Source organism: Emys orbicularis, chromosome 9, assembly GCF_028017835.1.
Source record: "Emys orbicularis isolate rEmyOrb1 chromosome 9, rEmyOrb1.hap1, whole genome shotgun sequence".
In the NCBI taxonomy this organism is placed as follows: Eukaryota; Metazoa; Chordata; order Testudines; family Emydidae; genus Emys; species Emys orbicularis.
This window is the reverse complement of record NC_088691.1, coordinates 74,539,007-74,562,488: the sequence shown is the minus strand read 5'-3', so window position 1 is coordinate 74,562,488 and position 23,482 is coordinate 74,539,007. Positions and strand designations below refer to the sequence as shown.

General features: G+C 40.5%; 2 protein-coding genes across 8 annotated transcripts in view; both read right to left on the bottom strand.

The window, feature by feature from the left end:
- The window catches only part of TRPC1 (transient receptor potential cation channel subfamily C member 1), a 35,884-nt gene extending 28,599 nt beyond the window's left edge, over nucleotides 1–7,285 (bottom strand). For 4 of the 7 annotated variants that reach the window (XM_065410444.1, XM_065410446.1, XM_065410447.1 and 1 more), the window contains exons 1-2: nucleotides 7,150–7,285; nucleotides 5,508–5,662 (exon numbers count right to left, since the gene is read on the bottom strand). In XM_065410444.1, coding sequence (XP_065266516.1) covers nucleotides 5,508–5,662; nucleotides 7,150–7,285 — 291 coding nt within the window. Of the gene's footprint in view, nucleotides 1–1,759; nucleotides 1,862–5,507; nucleotides 5,663–7,149 lie in introns of all 7 variants that reach the window. The other 3 variants (XM_065410448.1, XM_065410449.1, XM_065410443.1) reach the window with 2 other exon arrangements.
- Nucleotides 7,286–11,570: 4,285 nt separating this feature from the next.
- The window catches only part of PLS1 (plastin 1), a 53,633-nt gene continuing 41,721 nt past the window's right edge, over nucleotides 11,571–23,482 (bottom strand). The window contains exons 10-15 of the mRNA XM_065410565.1: nucleotides 23,134–23,212; nucleotides 21,029–21,143; nucleotides 19,505–19,638; nucleotides 16,201–16,324; nucleotides 12,183–12,307; nucleotides 11,571–11,706 (exon numbers count right to left, since the gene is read on the bottom strand). Coding sequence (XP_065266637.1) covers nucleotides 11,571–11,706; nucleotides 12,183–12,307; nucleotides 16,201–16,324; nucleotides 19,505–19,638; nucleotides 21,029–21,143; nucleotides 23,134–23,212 — 713 coding nt within the window. The remainder of the gene's footprint in view (nucleotides 11,707–12,182; nucleotides 12,308–16,200; nucleotides 16,325–19,504; nucleotides 19,639–21,028; nucleotides 21,144–23,133; nucleotides 23,213–23,482) is intronic.

The following is a 23,482-nucleotide window of genomic DNA, read 5'->3' as shown; positions in this document are numbered from 1 at the left end:
ATTGTCTCATTTCAGTTCTCAGAGGACAAATATTCACATTAATTATGGTCAGCAAAAAGGACAGTCTTCATGAAGACTGAACCCTCACATTACCAGAAACTGTCCCTCAATTAGGGTTAAACAACATTAACAGAGCAGTGTGGAAAGACTACTCAGCTGCTCCTCACATTGCACCTGTTCTGAGGATAAAGAAAGAACTTTTAGTCTTTAGGGCAATAATTTTGGTGCCTTTCACCAATACAAAATTCATATGAGCAATGAAAAATAAACATTTAATTTTTGCAACCTGCATTACTTGGAGAGACCTAGATGGAAACAGCAGCATTTTCCCCCACGTATTGTAAAGGAGTTCTCTCTATATGTTCCATTACTTCTCTGATAAAATTCTATATGTCCATACTCGAGTCTTTTTTTTTTTTTTTTAATTCATTTACTTTAAAATCGGAGCTCACCCCTTCTATAATGTAATTCCCACTTAAAGGAAAGTTTACCTTCTTGATTTCCTCAACATACTGTGAGAAACATGAGACAATGACTTTAGCAAAATAAGAGTCCTTCAGAACTTTGGGGAATCCTGGCTGCTGAGGAAGAAATAATTTATAATTCATAACAAAAGCAGGTGGTCAGTATCAAAAAAAATTTTTCTTCGTGAGTTGGAGAAGATAATGTTCACGCTCCATTCACTCATGACTTTGCTTCATTCTGCAATTTGTGAGTCAGTCATCCCTAACACAAAATAAAATACGCAATTCATAACCCACCCACAGGCAATCTCTCTTGAATTCTGCTTTGTACTGTACCAACATGGAATACTCGGAGCTATATATATTGTAAGGAATACTACATTGAAAGGGAACAGTGTTAAGGTTAAATGAAATCCACTTATATATTCATGAGCCATTTACACACAAAAATTCAACCATTTTGTAGCTCTGAGAGAGACAGCCTGGTACAATATGTAAGAACCCCAACTGTTTTCTTTTAAGAGCCCTATTTCATTGTGTCTCTTCCTTTTTTATTTCCTCTTGGAATAAAACTTAAAAGATTAAAAACGTTTTCCACATGGAAATGTCAGAATGAGAATCTTGTTATGAGGAAAGAAAATTGTTAAAAGTTGCCCATAGAAAAATAGAATTCAGTATCTTTTTTTTTTTTTTTTTTTTTTAATTTTCATTAATAAATTAGTGTTTTTTTCTTGGGTGAATTTTTTTTTGCCAATTCCAGTATTCAGGTGCAGAGAAGCTATACACAACTGATTTGTAATGTGCACGTGTACACACGCACACTCACCTCACTCACTCCTGCAGCATTACAGACATGCTTACTCACTACAAGGTTTTTCCACTCAGTAAAACTTTTTAAAGCACCTTGATATTTAATGATTGTAAGGAAGGATCTCAAATTATTAGTTTTAAATGAAGGTAGAAATTTCAGATGAATCTTAAGTTCAGTGAAGTTTTACCCAAAATATACTGTTTTTTGTCAGTCAGACCTGCCAATAATTTGTACTACAAAAAGGATTTACAAGCACTGATTTTTTTCTTTTCATGTATGTATTATGATAGTTATCACTAACTTTAAATTAAGAGTGTAAATATACTATTCAAATCAAGATCCTTATATGAAGATTTGCAGCTGTAACAGGACAGAATTTAGACCTTAGTCTTCAGTTAATTTTTTACAGTCTCTTAGCCTTAGAGGATATTTTTTTTAATTTCTGGTGTACCGACTAAAATTAACAAGAATTAAGAGTACTAACTACAATAGTTGGTCTTGAGGATCGTTTTGGTCGATGATGAAGTAATATATCAACAGCTCCCACCACTTCTGAGTCAATCGCCACCAAAAGTGCATCTGTTGACTGAAGAGAGAAAATAGGAGGTTAAATCTGAAGCAACAGTAAAATAGATAGTATGCAAAAAAAAAGTAGAATTTTGAAGTTAATGTAAACAGCAAATGATGTACTCAACTACATAAAGAACTACAGAGATTTTTTTTTTTAAAAGACTGCCATAAAATGATGAAGATGCTAAAGAAAAATCACTACAATTATAGGCAGATATAAGAAATATGCAGGAGCAGATTAAATTCATTTTAGAATAAAAGTGATCTTAAAAACACCATAATGGAAGATAGATAGAAAACTAATACAAACAAGCTTCTCCTGCACTACTATTCTCCAGGGCCAAACCTGCAATCCTTGTTAATCTAAGCAAAGACACTGTAGCTCGAAGTCAGTACTAAATCCATAGGAGTGTGTCCCACTAAAACAATGCATAATCTGCAGCATTAATCAACATTATCCATCCACACTACCATGTATAGGGTGAAGATTCAAATCTTTGGGTCATTCTGTGAGTTAACATGGCACTGTGACAGTTTTGTTCCACTGCAAGAGTGACCAACAATGATCTGAAAAGGAAAGTGATCCTCCTCAACAAACTTCACTCCTAGGTCCTGGAAACAAGATATAATTTAAAGAAATGTGAGAGAAGGACCAACATTGAGGGCTATTTAAAATGCCTATGTTGTATCCTGTCTGGGATGAGGGAAAAAGAGACACAAACCATTCAAGAAGGATCAAGGAAGAGTCTCTAGCTCCTTGCTGTTTTAGCAACACAAAATATAATTCCTACCTGGAATATCTCTACTTGGCGTGGTAAAACTGTAGATGAGCTCAGAGAACCATAATCAAGAATGAAGCTGTACAGGGTTGTACACTGATCCTTAGCTACAGTAACTCCCCACTTAAAGTCCTCTTGCTTAACGTTGTTTCGATCTTATGTCCCTGCTCAATTACAGAACACGTTCTATTTAAAGTTGTGCAATGCTTCGCTATAACGTTATTTGGCTGCCTTTGTCCACAGCTGGCAGCCCCCCATCAGCTCCCCTACATCCCCCCCTACAGCGCCTCCCGCCCACCGGCAGACCCCGTGGATCAGCGCCCTTTCCCCTTCTCCTGCCGCCTCCTGCCCGCGGCAATCAGCTGGCTTGCAGCGTTCAGGAGGGAGGGGAAAGGACTCGGTGCGCAGGCTCCTCCTCCCTCCCCTGCCTCCAGAATGCCGCAAGCCAGCTGATTGCCACTGGCAGGACGCAGGGGAGGGAGGGGGAAGCTTGCGTGCCGAGTCCTCGCTCCTCCCCCCTCCCTCCTTCCCCCTGAACGTCACAAGCCAGCTGACTGCCATGAGCAGGAAGGAGGGGGGAGAAGCGAGAATGCGGCGCACCTCCCCCCCTTGCCTCCTGCCCGCAGCAATCAGCTGGCTTGCGGTGTTCAGGAGGCAGGGGAGGGAGGGAGAGCCTGTGCGCCATGTCCTCGCTCCTCCCCCCTTCCTCCTGAACGCTGCAAGCCAGCAGGAGGCAGTGGAGGGAGGGGGAGGAGCGAGGACGTGGCATGCGGAGTAAAGGGGGGGGAGAAGAGGCGGGTTAAGGGTGGAGGCTTGGGGGAAGAGGTGGCGTGGGCGGGCCGAGGGTTGAGCTCCCCGCCCCTCGTGCTTGCAGAGTAGGGGAAGCTGCCGCTGCTGCTGAGCAACATGCTTCTCCTAGACTACAGCACCTTCAGCGTCCTTGCCTGCCTCATTGCCTCCAGTGCCAGTGGGCTGTGCCTGTGTGGGGTAAGGCGGGGGCACCTCCCAACTATAGTACTATACTGTACTGTATGGCAAAAAAAAATTTCCCTGGAACCTAACTCCCCCATTTACATTCATTCTTATGAGGAAATTGGATTCGCTTAACATCGTTTCACTTAAAGTCGCATTTTTCAGGAACTACAACGTTAAGTGAGAAGTTACTGTATTCTGTTGCTTTGTAACTCTTCCCCCAGCCTCCACCATTTTTCAACTTTACTGCTGATCAATCATAAATTTTAATAGCGATCATCTTTAGTTAAGCCAACCTTCCAAAATTCCATTAGCCTGCATGGAGCAAATAATTATTTTGAAAGTGGGAGTAAAATATCAGTTTCTCTACATTACCATCATGGTAAAGGTGAGAGGGTAGGTTCTGTCTGGGCTGGTAACTTTTCATGAGGCTTTTGCAAGGCTAAGTTAAACCACCTTTTATTTTTCACTTTACATTGTTTTTAAACAAAAATGTAAAGTTTACAAAGAACAAGGGGGAAGTTAGAATAGAAACTTGTCCCCTCTTAGCAGCAGAGGAAACAGCGTCTTATCAAGGAAAGCTTGGTAGGCAGGACATGCTTCCACTGCCTGAAAGACAGTTGGAGAAAGCAGGCTTGGAGGGAGAGCTAGCCATCATCACAATCACATGAACAACCCTGGGAGCAAAGAAGAATTGAGGGATGGCAAGAGATTCAGACAGAAAGCTTGTAAGTCAAAACTAAATATTCACAGGTAGATGCACTTTCATTATTCCACTGGATTAAAATCCCTGTCAGTCAGAGATCTACATTGAACCTTAGGGCTTGTCTTCACTACCCGCCCGGATTGGCGGGTAGAAATCCATCTCTCGGGGATCGATTTATCGCGTCTCGTTGGGACGCGATAATCGATCCTCGAATCGACGCGCGTACTCCACCAGCCCAGGTAGGAGTAAGCGCCGTAACGGGGGAGCCGCGGCGGTCGATTTGCCGCCGTCCTCACAGCGGGGTAAGTCGGATCAGATACGTCGAATTCAGCTACACTATTCCCGTAGCTGAATTTGCGTATCTGAAATCGATCCCCCCCTGTAGTGTAGACGTAGCCTCATTCTAACCGCAGTGTGGAAAAGAAGCAACATTCTGCAATTCTGAAATGAAACAGGAAAAAAAACCTGTACTACTTCTTATATCGTAATTAACTTTTAAGATCATGTAAAATGTAATTACACCTCTACCCTGCTATAACGCGATCCGATATAACATGAATTTGGATATAAGGCGGTAAAGCAGTGCTCCGGGGTGGCGGGGCCGCGCACTCCGGCAGATCAAAGCAAGTTCGATAGAACGCGGTTTCACCTATAACGCGGTAAGATTTTTTGGCTCCCGAGGACAGCGTTATATCGGGGTAGAGGTGTATTTAAGAATACACTGTACCTGAACTCTGAACTACAGAAATATATGCTTGCTTTAGACTAGAGCTAAGATACTTGAAAAGAATATTTAATGTTCTAACTTCAATCTTCATCCATCCTAAAAGTTGTTATAATCTAGTGGCAAAGTGATATTTGCATTCTAAATATTTTAAGAATTTACAATTCCATTGCAGAATATTAAAAAGTAGTCAGTAATTTGTTTGGGGAACAACATGTGTACTTGCTCTGCAGCGCAAATAACCAAATTATTTCCAGAGCTCTACTGACATCACTGAAGATGATGATGCACTAACATAAAAATAAACAAATTTCCCAAGTTTATTTAAGCTTCACTAGAAACATGAGGTAGGCATGGAGGGGGGGAAATATTCAGTGTTTACCAACTGAAAAAGGACAAAATTGATAACATTTTTCTTACAGGTTCTGAAAAGACAACAGAAAACAACAAGGACAATAATGAGTGTGTAATGGTTCTGTACCTGACAGCCATAATCCAAAAGAAGCTGTAATATGTCCAAGTTTTCATTTTCAATGGTAATGGTTATAGCATTTCTCCCAAGCACATCCACACAATTTATGTTCATGTCACCTGAGCTGTTCTGCTCCAAGAGTTTCTTAACCATGTAATAGTCACCTAAAAAAGCAACGTATGAATATGTCTTAGTATTTTGGATTCATTTTTACTGGTATATATTCTGAAATTTAAATAAAACATAATACTTTTATCAATTAGAATAAAATGCAAAGCATATGCTCATTGTAAAATTTAAGATGTCATTAAATATGAAATACTCTACCAGTAATCCATGACATCTGACCAAAAATATTTAACATAAAAGGCTGCTAGGCAGCCAAACTAGAAACGGGTTATTCACATTAGATGTGAAATTAAACAACACAATTAAGTCACTCTTCCCCACCCCTCATAAATCCCAACTCAGGAAAGCATTTAAGCACATGCTTAGATCTATCTCTATTCAGGAAAGTATTAAGTTTCTGCTTATGTCATAGAATCATAGAATATCAGGGTTGGAAGGGACCTCGGGAGGTCATCTAGTCCAACCCCCTGCTCAAAGCAGGACCATTTCCCAACTAAATCATCCCAGCCAGGGCTTTGTCAAGCCGGGCCTTAAAAACCTCCAAGGAAGGAGACTCCACCACCTCCCTAGGTAATGCATTCCAGTGCTTCACCACCCTCCTAGTGAAATAGTGTTTCCTAATATCCAACCTAGACCTCCCCCACTGCAACTTGAGACCATTGCTCCTTGTTCTGTCCCACCAGTACAAACTCATGTATAAGTACTTTTCAATAATCAGGGCAATGATGCCTATGTACTGTATGAGACCAAAGAGGAGCCAAATCAGAGTTTGTCTCTTTTTCAATTCTATTATTTAAATGGCTCTTTTCTAATTTGACTCTTATTTGTCAGTGTTACAAGTTTTTAATTATAAAAAGGGGGACACTCAGATTATGATGCAGCATTATTGAACCCACTCACCCCTGATTCACACAGGAGGAAGAAACCAGAGAGAAGTAATACAGAACTTCCCCTGGGACTCAGCGATCCATGTTATGGGACAGGAAGCAAATTATTATGTGCAGGGGCCTCCACAAGGTGCAACACACAGGAAAGTATGGTCCCTGCCTGGAACTGATTACAAGCCATAAGAAGTCTCCCGCTTTCCCTCGTCTCTACTTTTATTGCCTTTTATGTCCTTTATATTTCCCTGTGTGTAAAAGTTCATATGATGGATAGTTGTCTCCTCTGCCTGCTAACTTCCGCTGTGGTGCCCGGGCTTCTTTCATTGTGTTCTAATGTAAACATCCAATAACAATTCAATGGGCAAAAAAGGTCTCCGGCTAAAGAGGCGCTTTGTGCAGCCTGCGCTGCGAGGAGACCTTTGACCACAGCCCTAACCTAATTATGCCTGAAATCCCACTGGGAGCAAAGGGATTGCGGGGCCTGAGCCCGGCTCCCCTCCGGGCCGGCTCGCTGCCCAGCGCAGCTCCCGGCGGGCAGAGACCCGGTGCAGGCCACCTCCGGCCCCCGAAGAGGGGCGGAGTCCCGCCCCCGTGACACACGACCCCGATAGCGGCCGTGGGGCGGGCCGCGGCCGCACCTTTGTCGCAGGCCAGCAGGAAGAGCTTCTCGTCCAGGGTGGTCTCCTCCTTCACCTGCCTCACGTCCTTCAGCGCCAGCAGCTTGTTGGGGGAGGCCGAGGCGGACGGGTCCGCGCTCTGGTACAGGGCGGCCATGGCGCCGGCTCCGCCAGGCCCATCGGGGTGCGGGGGGGGGCCGGACCAGTCAGCCGCCTCGCACCGGGACAACAGTACCGTAAGCCCGATACTGTCAACACTGAGCAGGGCGGGGAGCGACCTCTCGCCCCGCTGGCTGCGCAGGCGCGGATGGGAGCCACGGGCCCCGGAGGGGCTGGGCCTGGCTGGAGGACGCGGGGCGGGACCCGGGACTCAGGGAGGCCAGACTCCGATGCCTCAGGCTGTGGCAGCTGCTTCTCCCCCTCCCTCCGCTCAGCGGCGCTGGCCGCCCGGGGAGCCTGCCCCCGCCTTCCCGCCAGGTGCATTAACGGCCCCGCGCCATGGCCGTTCTCCTTGTTTTCCTAAGCCCCCCCCCCCTTCCTCCTCATCTCGTTGTTCCTCCTGAGTCCCTTTTCTCCCCCTTGTTCCCAGGGGTGTCCCTTGTTCTGGGGCAAGGGGGGCAGGTTTTATCCAGCATGAGAGGCGGCCTCAGTGCTGGGGTAGCTCAGTACCTACCACACCAAAAAGATGATGGTGTTAGTTATTGCTATCTCACAATTTTATCATGAGTCTTATGTGGTGATTTTCTTCACCCTGCCCCCCCAAGAAGTCACGTGATTTCATGAGACGCTCAGCTTTCATTTTAAAAAACAGTATATTTTTAGCCCTCATGGTTGTGGAGAAAACATGAGTCCTAAAAGCACTCCAAAAAAGAACTTTAAAATGTGGGGGGATTTTTTAATGCACACTCTGTCCATGGCGCAAGACTGCCTTCCTCCCTTTGTATCAGAGGGGTAGCCTCTGCTATGTACATCGGCCAAACTGGACAGTCCCTACGTAAAAGGATAAATGGACACAAATCAGATATTAGGAATAGCAATTTACAAAAACCTGTAGGAGAACACTTCAGTCTCCCTGGACACACAATAGCAGATTTAAAGGTAGCCATCCTGCAGCAAAAAAACTTCAGGACCAGACTTCAAAGAGAAACTGCTGCGCTTCAGTTCATCTGCAAATTTGACACCATCAGCTCAGGATTAAACAAAGACTGTGAATGGCTAGCCAACTACAAAAGCAGTTTCTCCTCCCTTGGTGTTCACACCTCAACTGCTAGAAGAGGGGCTCATCCTCCCTGATTGAACTAACCTCGTTATCTCTAGCCTGACTCACTCTTGCTTGCATATTTATACCTGCCTCTGAAAATTTCCACTACATGCATCTGACGAAGTGGGTATTCACCCACGAAAGCTCATGCTCCAATACGTCTGTAAGTCTATAAGGCAGTGTTTTTCAACCTTTTTTTGGGCAAAGGCACACTTGTTTCATGAAAAAAATCACGAGGCACACCACCATTAGAAAATGTTAAAAAATTTAACTCTGTGCCTATATTGACTATATATAAAGTAATTCTCTTGAATAGGAATCAAATAAACACAAAGAAAGTATTTTATAATTACTTTATTATGAAATAGTAAGTAAACAGAAATATGAAAAATTATAAAATACTTTATTCAGTGCGCAACCTGGGCCTGTTTGGCTGAACACAAAGCTGATATTCTGAGCTATTTATAGTCCTTAACATCAGTGGTGGGATTCAAAAATTTTAGTAACCAGTTCCGACATTCAAGCATGGTTTAATATTTTTTTCCCACGGCACACCAGGCAACATCTCGCGGCACACTAGTGTGCCGCGGAACAGTGGTTGAAAAACACTGCTATAAGGTGCCACAGGACTCTTTGCTGCTTTTCCTCCCTTTGATCACGCATCTGAGCAGAATTCCTCTGGGCTGCCTCCACTGGCTCCTTAGATCCCTTTGAGGAGCAGTGGGTGCTGTCTGGGGTTCTCTGCTCAGCATAGGCGTTGACTCTGTGGGTGCTCCAGCCCTGGAGGCTCAGAGCACCCATGGAAAAAAATTAGTGAGTGCTTAGCACCCACTGGCAGCCAGCTCTCCGCTAGCGCCTCCTATCTGCCTTTGGCCCTACCAATCAACTCCTCCCCTGCTCCCGGATCAGCTGTTCCCAGGTGTGCAGGAGGCAAGGGGCGGGAAAGGGAGGAGCTGGGACTGGTATGCCTGGGGGAGGGAGCGGAACTGGGTGGGAAGAAGCTGGGATGGTGTGGGGAGGGGGCTTGGGCGGAACAGGGGTTGGAAGAAACAGGGTGGGGGTTTGGGGAAAGAGGCCTGGTGGGGCGGGGCCTGGGGTGGAGTGAGGCTCGAGCACCCCCAGGGCCCGGAGGAAGCCAGTGCCTGTGCAGCACGGTGTCCCCCTCAGGTTCCCTACACTTTGGTTCCTATTTTCTTATTAATTGACCTCCGGAATCATTTGAGCCCCAGGTTCAGTTGCTCCTCCCCTTAGGCTGGAGGATAGACCTTCAGGCACTCCCAGATATCAATAGGTAGTTATCCCTAGAAATCATGTTCACAACAATCAGAGTAACTCTGCACACCTGGGAGTGAGCCATGCAGGACTGTCATGTTTTTTCTAGTGTGACAGTTTAGCAATAGTTTATAACAGACAGTGGGGCATACAGAGCAACCCGTTGTCAGAGAAGCCTGGTCAGAAAAATATTTTTTTCACTTTTGAAGCTGTGTATCTCAGGAAGAAGGATAATGGTACTGTAGAGCATTAGTTCCTGTAGTATGGAGGCTGAGCGAAAAAGACTTAGATTCAATCTATCTTAAATAAAGACTTCCAGCCATGAACTAACTTGTCTCCAGAACCAAGCTAAGTGCATCAAATCTTGTGTCAGAAGATTCAGTTCCCTGGCCATGGGTTGGATGTCTTCTAATGCAACTGAGGATAGAAATAATAATAGAATAATATTGGCAAATATTAACAGCTTTATTATGGACCAGGTGGGCATTGCCCCTATGAATCACCAAGCAAAGAAAGGCTCTGTACCCCATCACTAATCCTCTGACAGCCATTCAGTATCACCTTATATAATATCATCTAGTTTGAGGTGTCCTCTTCGTGTCAGTATGCTGTGTCAGATATTAGATTACTAATATTTAGTCTAATCCTGTTTGTTCATTGTTCTTGTATCTTGCTTTTAGTTGCTTTTATTGTTTTCATGTTTTGGGAGACAATGTGGCTGCTTTTACTTTTTTTTCACTCCACAATTACTAGGTATTTAGTTGAGTATTCTGCCTTATTTGGCTGCTTTTAAAATAATTTTATTAAAAATTGAAGTACCATAAGTGTTTGGCTAACATTTATAGGTACAGACAAAGGAATACAAATGCTCATTTCCAAAATCATAATCAAATAACTATTAGTCTTTCTCCGTGCAGAAGATACTGCAATGTGTTGTTTTTTGTATGTTTCCAGGAAGAATTTCTTGCAATCAAGGCACCCTTTCTATGACATTGATCTTCTCTGACAGAAAAATAGATATACACGTGTTCATTTAAAATAAAATTCCAAAAGAAAATGCAGTACATATAAGCTGAGTCCCCAAACTGGACTGGCCAGCTCTCTTTATTGCTTTCTGATACAACAATTTATGAAAGTTCAGATATTTACTCCAGCTGCAAGGGTTAATATAAACACAGATCTTCCAGTAATGTCCATGGTACACATTTGCCTTACTATTTAGTGTTATTCTTCACTTTGATGAAAGTTTGTTGTTTTGTAAAAAAACAATCTGATACATTTAGGTGTTTACTCCCATATGAAAGATTCAACAACATTATGAATAACATCACTAAATTCTAGACAATATGGTGATCACAGGTCCAAACTAGCTTCACTAAAGTCAGTGGCAAGACTCTCATTGACTTCAGCAGGAATTGGATCAGGCCTTCAGAGAATAGGGCAATGATGCTGATCCTTGTTCAGTTTAGGGAAAATATAACAGTGTTCAAATGGACTTTCACACAGCTATGACTACACATAAACAACACCCACAAAAATATATATTCACAGCAGATCCTGAAATAACATATTTTAAAAGCTGCTGATCCTTTTCACTCTATGAAAACAGTATGAACCAGGCTTGATTTACAAGATTTTTTAAAAAGCAATACAAGAATGTAACCTTAATTCGGTAATGAACATATTCTGATAGAACTATTAACGCATAAATAATTCATGTAATATGAAATTGTTTGAATGAAACCTTCACTAGTATAAACAAGTTATTAAAATGTAATTAATGAATATATATCCATACTTGCACATACAAATTTATCTCTGTTTTTATATCCACTAAACTTCAGAATCTTGTAAACTGTGAGGCATTTATCGTGTTTAACATGGCAGAAACTTTTATTAAATGTCTTAATTATTTTATTTTGTTCAGTCCTCTTCCCATCAAGCATGCAAACACTGTCATAACCATTTTTGGCTTCACTTCTACTAGATCATCTGGCAGTGCATAAATACGAGCACCAATCTTTCGAGCAACTGAAATGGCATATCTTGAAAAAACAAGAGAGAAAATAATATTATTTTACTAGTATCTATTCCCTATGTTTTGAGACATACCATAACTATTAACACATTTTGATAAAAAGGTAAAATATACACATCCAGTCAATATTTCAATGTTGGGGAAATGAATGTAATTGACTGAACGAAAATAGGTATTAACAGTTGCACTGAGACATTTATTTTGCTTGAATCTACTAGAGCATTTATTTTTCTTAACTATTAGGGGCTATGTCAGACTATTAATATAAGAACTTCAGTGGAGTTGCCAGTTTACAGCAGCAGTGAATTTGGCTTGGTATTTTCAATATGCTAGAAAAAGTGTCTAGAAATTTTACCATTTAAAATGTAATTTATCCATATTTAAAAAACAAATGTAGGTGAATATAATTCTCTTTTGATGTATCAGTAATTCAGAAGCTTGATTTCTGTGCAAGAAAATATAAAATATGATTTAAACACTTACTTAGCATTATTCAATTTGTCTTGTTCAGAAAGATCTTCTCTCTTGACCATTTCTTGACGAATTGCTTTTGGTGCAATGGCATCTATTAAATCTAGTACAGGTAAACTAGTGCTAATAGATTTGTCCTAAAAGAAAGAGTTAATGAATTAATTAATATTAATCAATAGGTTTCCTTTAATTCTCCTAGTAGTATTTTTATAATGCAAACTAAAAATTTATGGCAACCTAATTTTTTTTTAAAGATAGCATCATACTTTATTCTTCTACTTTATTTTCTCTTTTTACTACTTAAAGGCCCAATCCTGCTTTCCTTGTCTGTGGAAAACTTACGGTAAAGTCAGCAGGAGTTTTCAAAGATCAGGTTAATAATCCATATAGTTTCTCTCTTTCAGAACTGGTACTGCTAAACAAATATGAACAGTTTGCTTCATTTAGTGACACCAGTATTGTTATTAACAGCAGTGACTGATCTTTTAGATTGTAAGATCTTCAAGACAGCCATGGTTTTAATTTTTATGTATTGGGCACATTGTTGATGCTAAAAAAACTAAATTTCTTTTTCCTAGTTAATAATCCTTAGTTAGTTCATTACAGAATTGGCCACAAGCAATGTCTTTGGTGTGAGCTTTGAGGTACAAATTGACCTGGGGTAAGTGACTGGTCTCTTGGGACTTAAAGCAAACTAAATCTTTTGTGATCTTTGCTGTATAGCAACCAACTAAGTTCAGCTTGCCTGGGTGGCAAGATAGACTGGAATATCCAAGAGGACTGTCTGTGACTCCATGGTTAGACTGTTATAGTGCTTCAGGAGTTCACATTTGTTACCGGGTTGGTGAAATCTAATTACAAAACATTAGACCCATTTGGGGTCTCTGCACAGCTTTCTTGACAGTCTGTCCGGAGGCAGGCACTCATGATCGTGACCCACTCTAGACAGCATGACAAAGGCAAAGATGTCCTCAGGGCTGCTCTAATTTGTGCCTGGCTGCCAGCATCCCCAAAGACAGTTCTGGCAGCTAGGGGTTGATAGAGCTTACTGGCACTCAAGCCATGCCCTCAAGTTTATGTCATCTGGTCATTCCTAACATAGGGAACAGCCGCAGTTGACCAGGTGAGCTAGCTTTATGGCCCTGTGATGGGATCTTGACCCCACACCATCCCATGAAGGGATCAAAATTGGCTCAGAAGGGGCTATTTGACAGGGTGGGCTACACGTGGGTGAGCTGGGTGGGGGAAGAGAGATATACAATCCTAACTGAACCTGAAGCCCAGCAGGGCAGGATGAGGCTGGGCTTGTATAAAACCAGTGAGAGAAGAGCAGAAGGGGTGGGAAGAGTTTCAGCAGTCACTCTCAGGGTTGAGAGAAAGGAGTAGGAGGCTGCAGAGTGAGAAATTGGGACAAAGGGCTGAGAAATCTCAAGTGGCGAGTTAATCCCCAGATACACCACAAGGAGGTGCCACTGCAGTGAGTGGAGCAGACACTGTGACAGGCCCCTGGAGCTGCCACTGGGGTGGAAGAGCTGCTCCCTAATCTTTTCTTCAAAGGTGCAACTTTCAACTTCATGTTATATTTTTCTATGACATGTCATGCAATTATATAATGGAAAAGTCAGGGTCAACCCTCACTGACCCCTACACACTTGCCAAGTTCAACCCTTCCTGTGCAGTTATCAAATCTTCTGTTTCACTCCGGAAACAATCATCTTATGCTGTGGTCTGACTTCCCACCTACAACCATGCATTGTCCATTCATTAAATATTAATGCCATGTAGAGGAGTTAACGCTTGTCAAACCAACAGTAACAGCTGCACCAATTTGCTATGGACTTTAGTCCCCCATCCCCAGGGGATCGTGCCACATCAAGGCATTGTTCCTCACCAGCTAGCAGTGCCCCATTACAGTGTTGCTGTGGAGATGCGGAAAGCAGCATAGCTGATGTCTCTGTCTAGCCCTCCATGCCCAAACATACACCTCACATGTGCAGTTGTTTTCTTCCCTCCACTTGTATAAGAAGCGAGAACATCATTCCCCATATTGCTGTTTTACTTCTTGCCCTACTTTTCAGAGTTCTCTCCTATTTCCAAGGTAATAAGCTATTTTCCCCTATGTATAAATAAATGACCAAGCTTTGAAAGGAGTCCTAAGCAGTCCAAATACTGTTAAAGCTTCTTTTAAAAAATCAGAAAGTTATTGCCTGAATAACATTTCAGTGTACATGAGTATTTTCATCTTTTCCCCTTTCTCCTAATGGAACTATTTCCTGCTGCCAGTTTATGGCCTAGTCTGTCTATTTCTAGAATTCAGATGGTACTTTGAGAATTTTGTTTCTAAGATGTGCTTCCTCTTAACCTTAAAATAGCAGGTGCCTCTGCTGCATTTGCTTCCGTCCAACTGTTACAGCAGATGAGCAGCCTAGTGCAAGATGAGTCAAGAGATCAATCAGCAGGAGGTGCGAAAGCCGGGAAGCAGTTGGCTCCATTCCCTAAAAGCTCATCACATAATCCAAGTGATGTGCCTGCCCTCACCAACCAGATTAAACCTAAGGTTTCCAGTTCACTCCAATTCTCATAGTGCCACCAGAATCTGTGCATTTAATCATAGCACTTCATTAGTTTATTTGAGAAGATTAAGCTGACGTATGTCTCCCCAAATTCAGAGGTCAAAAAATCTCTGTAATTCTAATTACTTGGGCTGTTGCCAATCCAGCATGGTTCTACTTTAATGGTCTATAATGAATTTCAGTGACCCATGACCCTCTCTAGTCTATACATGCATGCTATTTGGTTTTGTTGGAAACCGAAGACTGAAGAAAAATCCAAATAATAAATGTCTAATTATTCTTACTGATGCATGTGTATATAGAACAGTCAGTATTTTTTTTAAGTGAAGGGGGGGAATATATCAAGTAATATTTCCCTAGATCTAAAATGAGACACTGAAAAAATACTTTTCAGTAATTTTTATGACTTACCATTGTCGGACCAATCAATTTTTAACAAGAGTTTATTAATGAAGATAATGGGCCAGATTCTCTTCTCATTTACACCTGATTTATACCAGTGTTATTACTGATTTACACTGGTTTAAATGAAAATTGGCCATTTTGTTGAGCGAAATCCTTGAATAACTGTGTTGCACAACATAGTGAGATCTCAAATATTTAAATAGCTTGGCTCTTCATCTCCTCCCGTGGCCAGCATAGATGCCTAAATCTTTGAAAGTGTGCATTGAAGTTGCATGCTTATAGTGGGGTTATACTGATGTGCAAGTGTGGTTATCAATCTATCATTTCAAAAGAGAGAGATAAAGACACTCTTGAGTGATTGGGCAGATGTGTATTAAATGCAGAAGGATAAACTTTTTCTATCAATTTTCTCCTTTTCTATTTGGCAAATATATTTCCCCTGTGTTTTTACAAAGTACAAGCTGACATTGATCTGTTTTGTTAGGTCTGCTGTGCATTCGTAGAGGTGTCAGCACAAATCGGTGACTACAGTTTGTGGTTAACTTGTGCTCCCTCTGCTGTTCTGCTACAGCACAGGAGAAAATAGTTTCAAAGGGCTGAAATATTTCAAAAGTGCTGAGAAATTATTTCAAAACAAGATACATTTTCAGAATTGTACTCTATATTTGTATCCATAAATCTCAGAGTGCCCAAACCTCCATATTTGCACAGGCAAATCAGGGAAGTGTCTAGTTAGCCACACTGGCACATGGAAAATTATTGACAAATTAAAAATAAAATAAAAATTGACAAAATAAAAATAAAAAATTGAAAATAATTTGGCTTTATAATCTTAGATAAGCAGTAACTGTCATTTGATTTTGCTTTTAATTTCTTATCACAAGAGTTGTGGAACATTTTTGAAGATAGAATCCCAAAGACATTCTTTTATCAGATTATGCCAATTGAAGGTAGAGCCAATGTTGAACCTAACCTATATAGCACTGTCCCTTTAAAAAGCCCATATCAGATTGATTTACTTGTCTTCTGTCCTGATATAGACTCTTGATTACCTTGAAGCTGGTAATTGAGGTTTTCTTGTTTGCATTTGCAAGAGTTTGATTTACCCATTTAATAATAATTTCATCGTTTACTTTTTCCCCCTCTCCAAGGTCTGATAGTACATTAAGAGTATACCTGTAACCAAAAGAAAACAGTGTTTGACTCTAAAAATTAAATATAGAACTATTCTGTGTTCCTAATATTATGCAGTAAAAGATAGTAAAATATTTCTTCAGGACAAGAGGAGTATGTACAAACCATTCACCTTTACATCTTATTTTACACTGTAAGCTATTTTTGTAACCTATTTTTCTACTTCAAAAATATTTTGTTAGCTGTCACAAGAATATAACTATATTCCAGATATCATACTATCCACCATCAGATTTTCTACATATATTTTATTTACCATATCATAACTAACTTCATTTGGTGAAATTAAATGGTATAACAACTTGACCTCTAATCACTTTAAAAAGTTAAATAAAAGTCGTGTAAATACACTGCCCTGAATCTCTCTGCCAGTTTTTGTGGCTTAGAATCACATTTTTCTTTTATAAAAAAAAGTTGAAATTATTATACAAGATATTGTAGAATTTCCTGCTAGATCTACTAGGAGGACTTTGATTTCACAAACATAGATCTCAGTCTTGCTTTGGGATCCACCAGAGTGAATCGCTGCTCCATACAATAAGGGAAATGGGGAGTAAAGTGAAATAAATAATCTACTTTATAGCATTAATGCTGTCCAAGGATGGTGTTTGTCATAGGCGCCGGATTCCTCCCCCGTTCCACCCCAGGCCCCGCTCCCACCCCACCCCTTTAACCAAGCCCCCACCCCCACCCCGCCTCTTCCTGCATCCGCCCCATCCCCATCCCGCCTCTTTCCACCCTCGCTCCACCCCAGGTCCTGCCCCCCACCCTGCCTCTTCCTGCCCCGCCCCACCCCACCTCTTCCTGCCCAGTTACGCCCCCTCCCCACTGCTCCCCCTCCCTCCCAGCGCCTCCTGCATGCCGCAAAACAGCTGATTACAGTGGGCAGGAGGCGCTGGGAGGGAGGGGGGTGCTGATCGGTGGGGCAGCAGGCAGGCAGGCAGCACTGGGGGGGGGGGGGGAGCTGCTGCCACTAATTTTTTTTCTGTGGGTGCTCCAGCCCTGGAACACCCATGGAGTTGGCACCTATGGTGTTTGTTTTGGTTTGCTGGGTTTTTTGAAACTATGACTTTTTTAATTCTTGTCATTATTTCTTAGTCCATAAACCAGTTCTTCAATAATGGTACACTGTGAAAATTCTGAATTTCAAATATGTAATGCCGGGACATTTCCAGATTTCCATTACCAGCCAATACATAAAATTGCACAAGAAAAAACATTCAGGAATATCTGTTTAAGTAGAAATAGGATCATCTTAAGGAGAGATATCCAAGAGAACTTTGATCTCATGGAGAATTTTCATTTTGTCCCAATAGTTGGTGTGACACGCTGGCACCCCCTTATTCACCACTGTCAGATAATTAGGATATGTTTTGCACAAAGTATGCTTTGCGAGGTATCATTCTAAAAGTCTTGATCTGATAGACATTAATATCTTGTTGGATTGTATGTGCTATCATCGTATGTGAAGTTATGAAGTCTGGCTATGTATGTGTTACTGAAACATATTGTGAGGTTGAAAACACCCACAAGCAGCCTTTCAGGTACAACATTAAAAAGGTCAAACCATGTTAATGGCTTATTGAGGAAATGCACACAAGCACAAGGATTACCCCAGATCTGTGTAGAAACCTCTCTGAGATAACACTACACAATGGGAACTGTTCGACCCAGGTCACAGCAAAAGAGCTTTCCAGCAAGTGGGAAGAAGATATAAATGGGGGAAATGACATAATGATGGTACCTCACTCTCCCTACAACAACACACCTGGAAACACCTGAAGAACAAAGACTGAACTGGGGGAAGTGATGGTCCCAAGCTAGAGGGATTTATAGACTGTGTATGAAAACCTGAGAAACCCAAGCTGCAAAGCAAAGGCAGCTTGTACGTTAAGAATCTGCCAGCCCGTTTATCACTCAGGGTGAAAATTTGCTAATTCATATCCTACCTATCTAGTATGTTAAGATCAGTTTGCATTTTTGTTTATTTACTATGTAATCTGCTTTGATGTGTTTGCTATCACTTATAATCACTTAAAATCTATATTTTTGTAGTTAATAAATTTATTTTATGTTTTAATCCAAACCAGTGTGCATTTGACTAAGGTTTCTGGGGAAAATCTCAGCTTGGTTACAAGTGTGCATGGTCCTCTTCACATTGAGGGAGAGGCGGACTGGATATTAAACCCAGCCAGATTTGACCAGGGCAGGACAGTACTGCTCTGGGGTCGTAGGCTGGGAGGCTGGTGGTTAGAAAGCCTGCATGTAACTGCAGTTGGGTGTATCCCTACCTGTGTGAATGCTGGTGAAAGTGCAAGCTTGGAGGGCATTGCAGCTTGTCACAGCAGCACAGTGTGAGAGAGAGCCCAGGCTGGTGGGTCAGAGGGCTCAGTAGTACCCCAGTTCCAGGTGGCACCCCTGGGGGAACCCATCACAGTTGGTTCACTATTTGTTGTACACTCAGTATTTTTGCAGTTTTACACAGTTCCATAATACGGGACAAATCTTTGGGTGGTATAAACTGCCATAGCTCCAACAAGGACTGTTGGCAGTGTTGCTGCCTTATTTCTAGGTGTTGATATTTTCAGAAAGCCAATACATAAGTACTTTATGGGATAGGGGAAATTTTGGACCTGTCATCATTGATGGTGGTTCTTAATTTACAAAAAGCCAAGATTTTTCTGTTGAATTGAAATAATTAAAAATGTTAAGAATATAAACAAGCTCTATTACTACTTTTGATTTCAAAATCAAGATAATTACTTCAACAAGAATTTGAACTGAAATTATTTAGATTCTGCTTTAATCCACAAAATTATTATTTTAATTTGGTGTTAATGAAATATGTCTTGATTTAATTTAATACAGTACAAAAGGCTAGGTTTCAGTCTTAAACGGGGAGGACTACTGTCCCTCTTTAATACTTCCTGTAGCATTAATTCATACAGAGGACAGCAACAATGAGTATTTCACTGCAGCACACTGTATATTTCTATAATTTCTAGGTCCAAATATTTCAGTCTTCACTGTAGACAGGGGAATTTAGCCCTTAGATTATGAACAAATTTGCAGTCTGGGTACAAAAAACTGACTAACTTGTGATGGTTTTGTGTGGATACCATTATGCTCTTCATGCATATAACAATTTTAAAAACTCCTCACCTTCTCATCAGCTGCCACACCAATGCCAAGGTCAGAGTTGCATTGCCATCATTTAGGTCCTGTCCAGCAATACCAACCAGGGAGAATTTGGCCTTTGTCTTCCCAATTTCCACTGCATAATTACAATTCTCAATCTAAAAATGAAATGTTTAAACTTTATCGGTATAAAATATATTAATATCACATATAGGCTTAATAATATTTTGAGCGATCTTGTCCCAATGTTACCCATGCTGAGACTGGGGACCATGTAAGGTCTATTAACTCTTTCAGAACTACTTTTAAGTCATTATACTGCTGCACCATTTTTGAAGATCAAAATACAAATTTTTAAGATTCCTGTGACAATCTCATTCCCAGTTGAATGAATGAAAACGATAGGTGCTGGAACTAGGGGTGAGGGGGGTGCTGCAGCACCCCCTGGCTTGAAGGGGGTTCCATTATATACAGGGTTTACACTTTGGTTCAATGACTCTCAGCACCCACACTATAAAAATTGTTCCAGCACCCCTGATGAAAACATTACATTTGCATTCTCTCTCTGACAGAGCTGAGCACATGGAGTCAAAGTGACACCTGGTGTAAGCTGCTGCATCTCCACTGAAGTCAATGAAGTTGCACTTGCGTACATCAAGGCTGAGTCTGGATCATAGAGAAAATAAGGAAAAGACAGACCCAGCCGTAGGAACTTGGAGAAGGGTTATGGGATTCACTGTAAAATGTAAGATCCTAATTATAGATGCTGAGATTCTAAAATATAAAATAAATGTGTCTGTTATAAATGAATCTAAGTGAATGCATCCTGTGTTGTAATCTAAAACTGCCAATGTACGTGGAAAAAAGGAGTTCTCACTTGACCATACTCCAATCATAATGGTCCTTTCTGCCTTAAAAATCTATGAATATGAATCCTAAACAATCAGAGTGAGTCTTTTTTATATTTAGCATACAAAATCTTTACAGACTAGTTTAAATAACAGCTAATCAATACACTTGGTCTCCATTTTTGGTGTTTCCATAATCATATAACTGACCAGAACCCCTAGATTTTGCAAGGCCTGTACAAACTCATACAGCCTGATGTAAAATTGCACTGTGAGGGAACATCCCCCACATTAACCCGCTCATCCAATATCTAGGTCATGATCTTTTACTTTTCACAAGGATTCTAATGTGAACAAATGTTAGTTTCTGAAGTAACTCAAGTGTACTATACTGAGCAGAACTCATACAGCATAGACTAGCATTCATAAATTAAATGAATTTTCCCAGCTTCTCATACTACCAAAAAGTGATGTGTGTAAAAACCAAGAAGATACATATAGCAAAAATACTCCTTCTTCCTTGGGAAAATACCCCAGGGTACTTTTAAGCAGGATTGTCTCAGTAAAACTGAAATATATGGCCAATTTAACTAAGAGCTAACAGTCCAGGGACACAAGATCACACAATTCAAGATGATACAATACAATGCAGTAGCAGGTGTCCCTTATAACTGGAATGCACCACAGAATATTTACTGACTTTTTTCATGTTACCACCAAGTGCAGGATACGGAGGTTTGTTAACATGGTTCCATTCGACTGGCACACGAATCATTTCATACAGCTGGAAGATCACTAAAGCATCAGCAAGGTCACTAGATCAAAGCAGCAGAAAAACAATTGAGAGTGCTTTTTAAGTATATTAACAAGAATATGAGACCCCTGAAAATGAACAGATGAGAGAGTTCAAAAAAGAAATTCCACTCACATAAATAAAAAACAAAACAAAACCCTGCACCAGTCTTGGAACAGGTTTCTCCACATTTATACCTTCCATTGGTTGATCCCTCCCATAAGTTAAATTAATTTCACAATTTTGTTATTCTCACAACTCTCACTGAATAGGCAGGACCACTGACTGTCCCTAGATATTGAATTTATAGCTGGTGGTAGGGAAGCAACCACTAATAGTTAAGGTTGCCAAACAGTTGCCATTAAAATCCTCCATTTTAAGTTGTTCAGATCTTTCTGAAACATTCAAGGCTGAAATTCTCCATGCTTGGTTTCTGTCCATAGGTGAACATAGTTAGAAAGATTAAGCAAAAATAGTCTTTGAGTAAGAATAGAGTTAAGAAAACTATTATTTTCCCCATTATAAGTAGCATTCCTATTTTTTTAAACAGACCTACATTTGGAAATTAGTCATTAGTTGTTATTGTCCATTTTAAAACAATCTATACTATAGACAACCTCACTTTATATGAGTTATAAAACAAAATGGCCCAATGAATCCTAGTAGCATGAACACATGGAATCTGGTTTTACCAACAACATTTAAACATATACACATCATTGTTGCTCGCTATATTACATTTTCAATTTGCTTGGATATGAACTAACTCCCTGCGCAGCACAAGTTCAAAAATGATGAGAAATGTCAGAAAAGTGGATTTAATTTTTTTAACCCCCTATATATTTGAAGATTCCCTGAGTACAAAAGTTCCTATTTAAACTAGTAAAAGAATAAATATAAAAATGTCTGCTATAGTTAGTCTCTGTGAGACATAGCAGAGGGAGGAAATCCTTGTCAGTGTTAAGTGTACCTTCCAAGATTTGGTTCTTTTTAGGTGAATGTGAAGGTTTAGCAAATCAGCTTGGATGCAACAGAGTATGAAAAAGTACAAGCAGATCTTAACTATTTGAAGGAAGCCAGCAATACCTTTCTAGTTAGCTTGCAGATATTACTGTGAAATGAGTGGAGGTTAGCCCTGTGAGCCTACCATGATCACACCACCTGCAACTCCTCCCAGTCTACTATATCAGTATCTATATTTTCCCTGTTAGTTCAGAAATGATCTTAATTGCCTACATCACTTACTGAAACAATGAATAATATTTTGTACTTTCTAGTTTCTTTCATCCAAGGATCTCAAAAGTCTTTTATAAACCTTAAGTCTCACCAAAATCCTTTTGAGATAGTTTAAATATTATTATATCCTTTTTACAGATGAATAAATGGAAGCACACAAAGGGTTTGTATTGGGTAGACTTTTTGCCCAAGACTTCCTCCTGGAGCTACTACCAATACAGATCCACTGGTGGTAACAGTAATGGAAGATCTGAGGTGCTGGAAACAACAACTCTTTTAATCATCATGTCATAGTGTAGTCATCCACCCCACAACAATTGCTTATGCTATGGGACCAGAGAAAAGTGTCAGAGTTGGATGTAAATTTCCTGACATATCTGACATTTACTCTTATCATTTAATAGTCAACACTAATTCTCATAACATGTTTTACTTGCTGTATATTATGAAATCCTTTTCTCTCGAACAATTAACACTTATCTTATCTTAATTCCTGACATTCCGTATCAGGTTCTAGGTAACACCCAAACCAAATGTTTTAGACTAGCCAGTGCTCTACTTGCAAACTCACTGCAATAGGCTCACTACTTGATTTTTGCTTTTTAAAAAAATATTAAGTAATGCTGTTTTCTATTATTTATAGTTCTGTTGGAAATGCAGCTTCACTTTCTGGATATTGTTTTTGTGGGGTTTTCCAGTGAGACATAAATGTCTATTTAATTGCATCTAAAAGAGCTAATGACTAAATAAATAAAAATCAGAATTCAAAGTTTTACCTGTACAAGTGGTTAATATATGGGCTTACACCCAGAGAATTCATCCAGTTCCGGAATGTCCTCTCTTCCTTACTTTCTCCTATAGCAATAGATGTAATCCATATTAATGACTTGGAGAAGATGTTTTAAAAGGCCAGGTTTAAATCATTTATACGCATACACCACCAAAAGTTATTCTGAATAGTTCCTGTGCTAGTTTTTTTCTTGAAAATATGTGTACCTAATAAATTTGTTAGTCTCTAAGGTGCCACAAGTACTCCTGTTATTTTTGCGGATACAGACTAACACGGCTGCTACTCTGAAACTTTTCTATAGGAGTAATCTCTATTGGCCAAGGGATGGAGAAAGT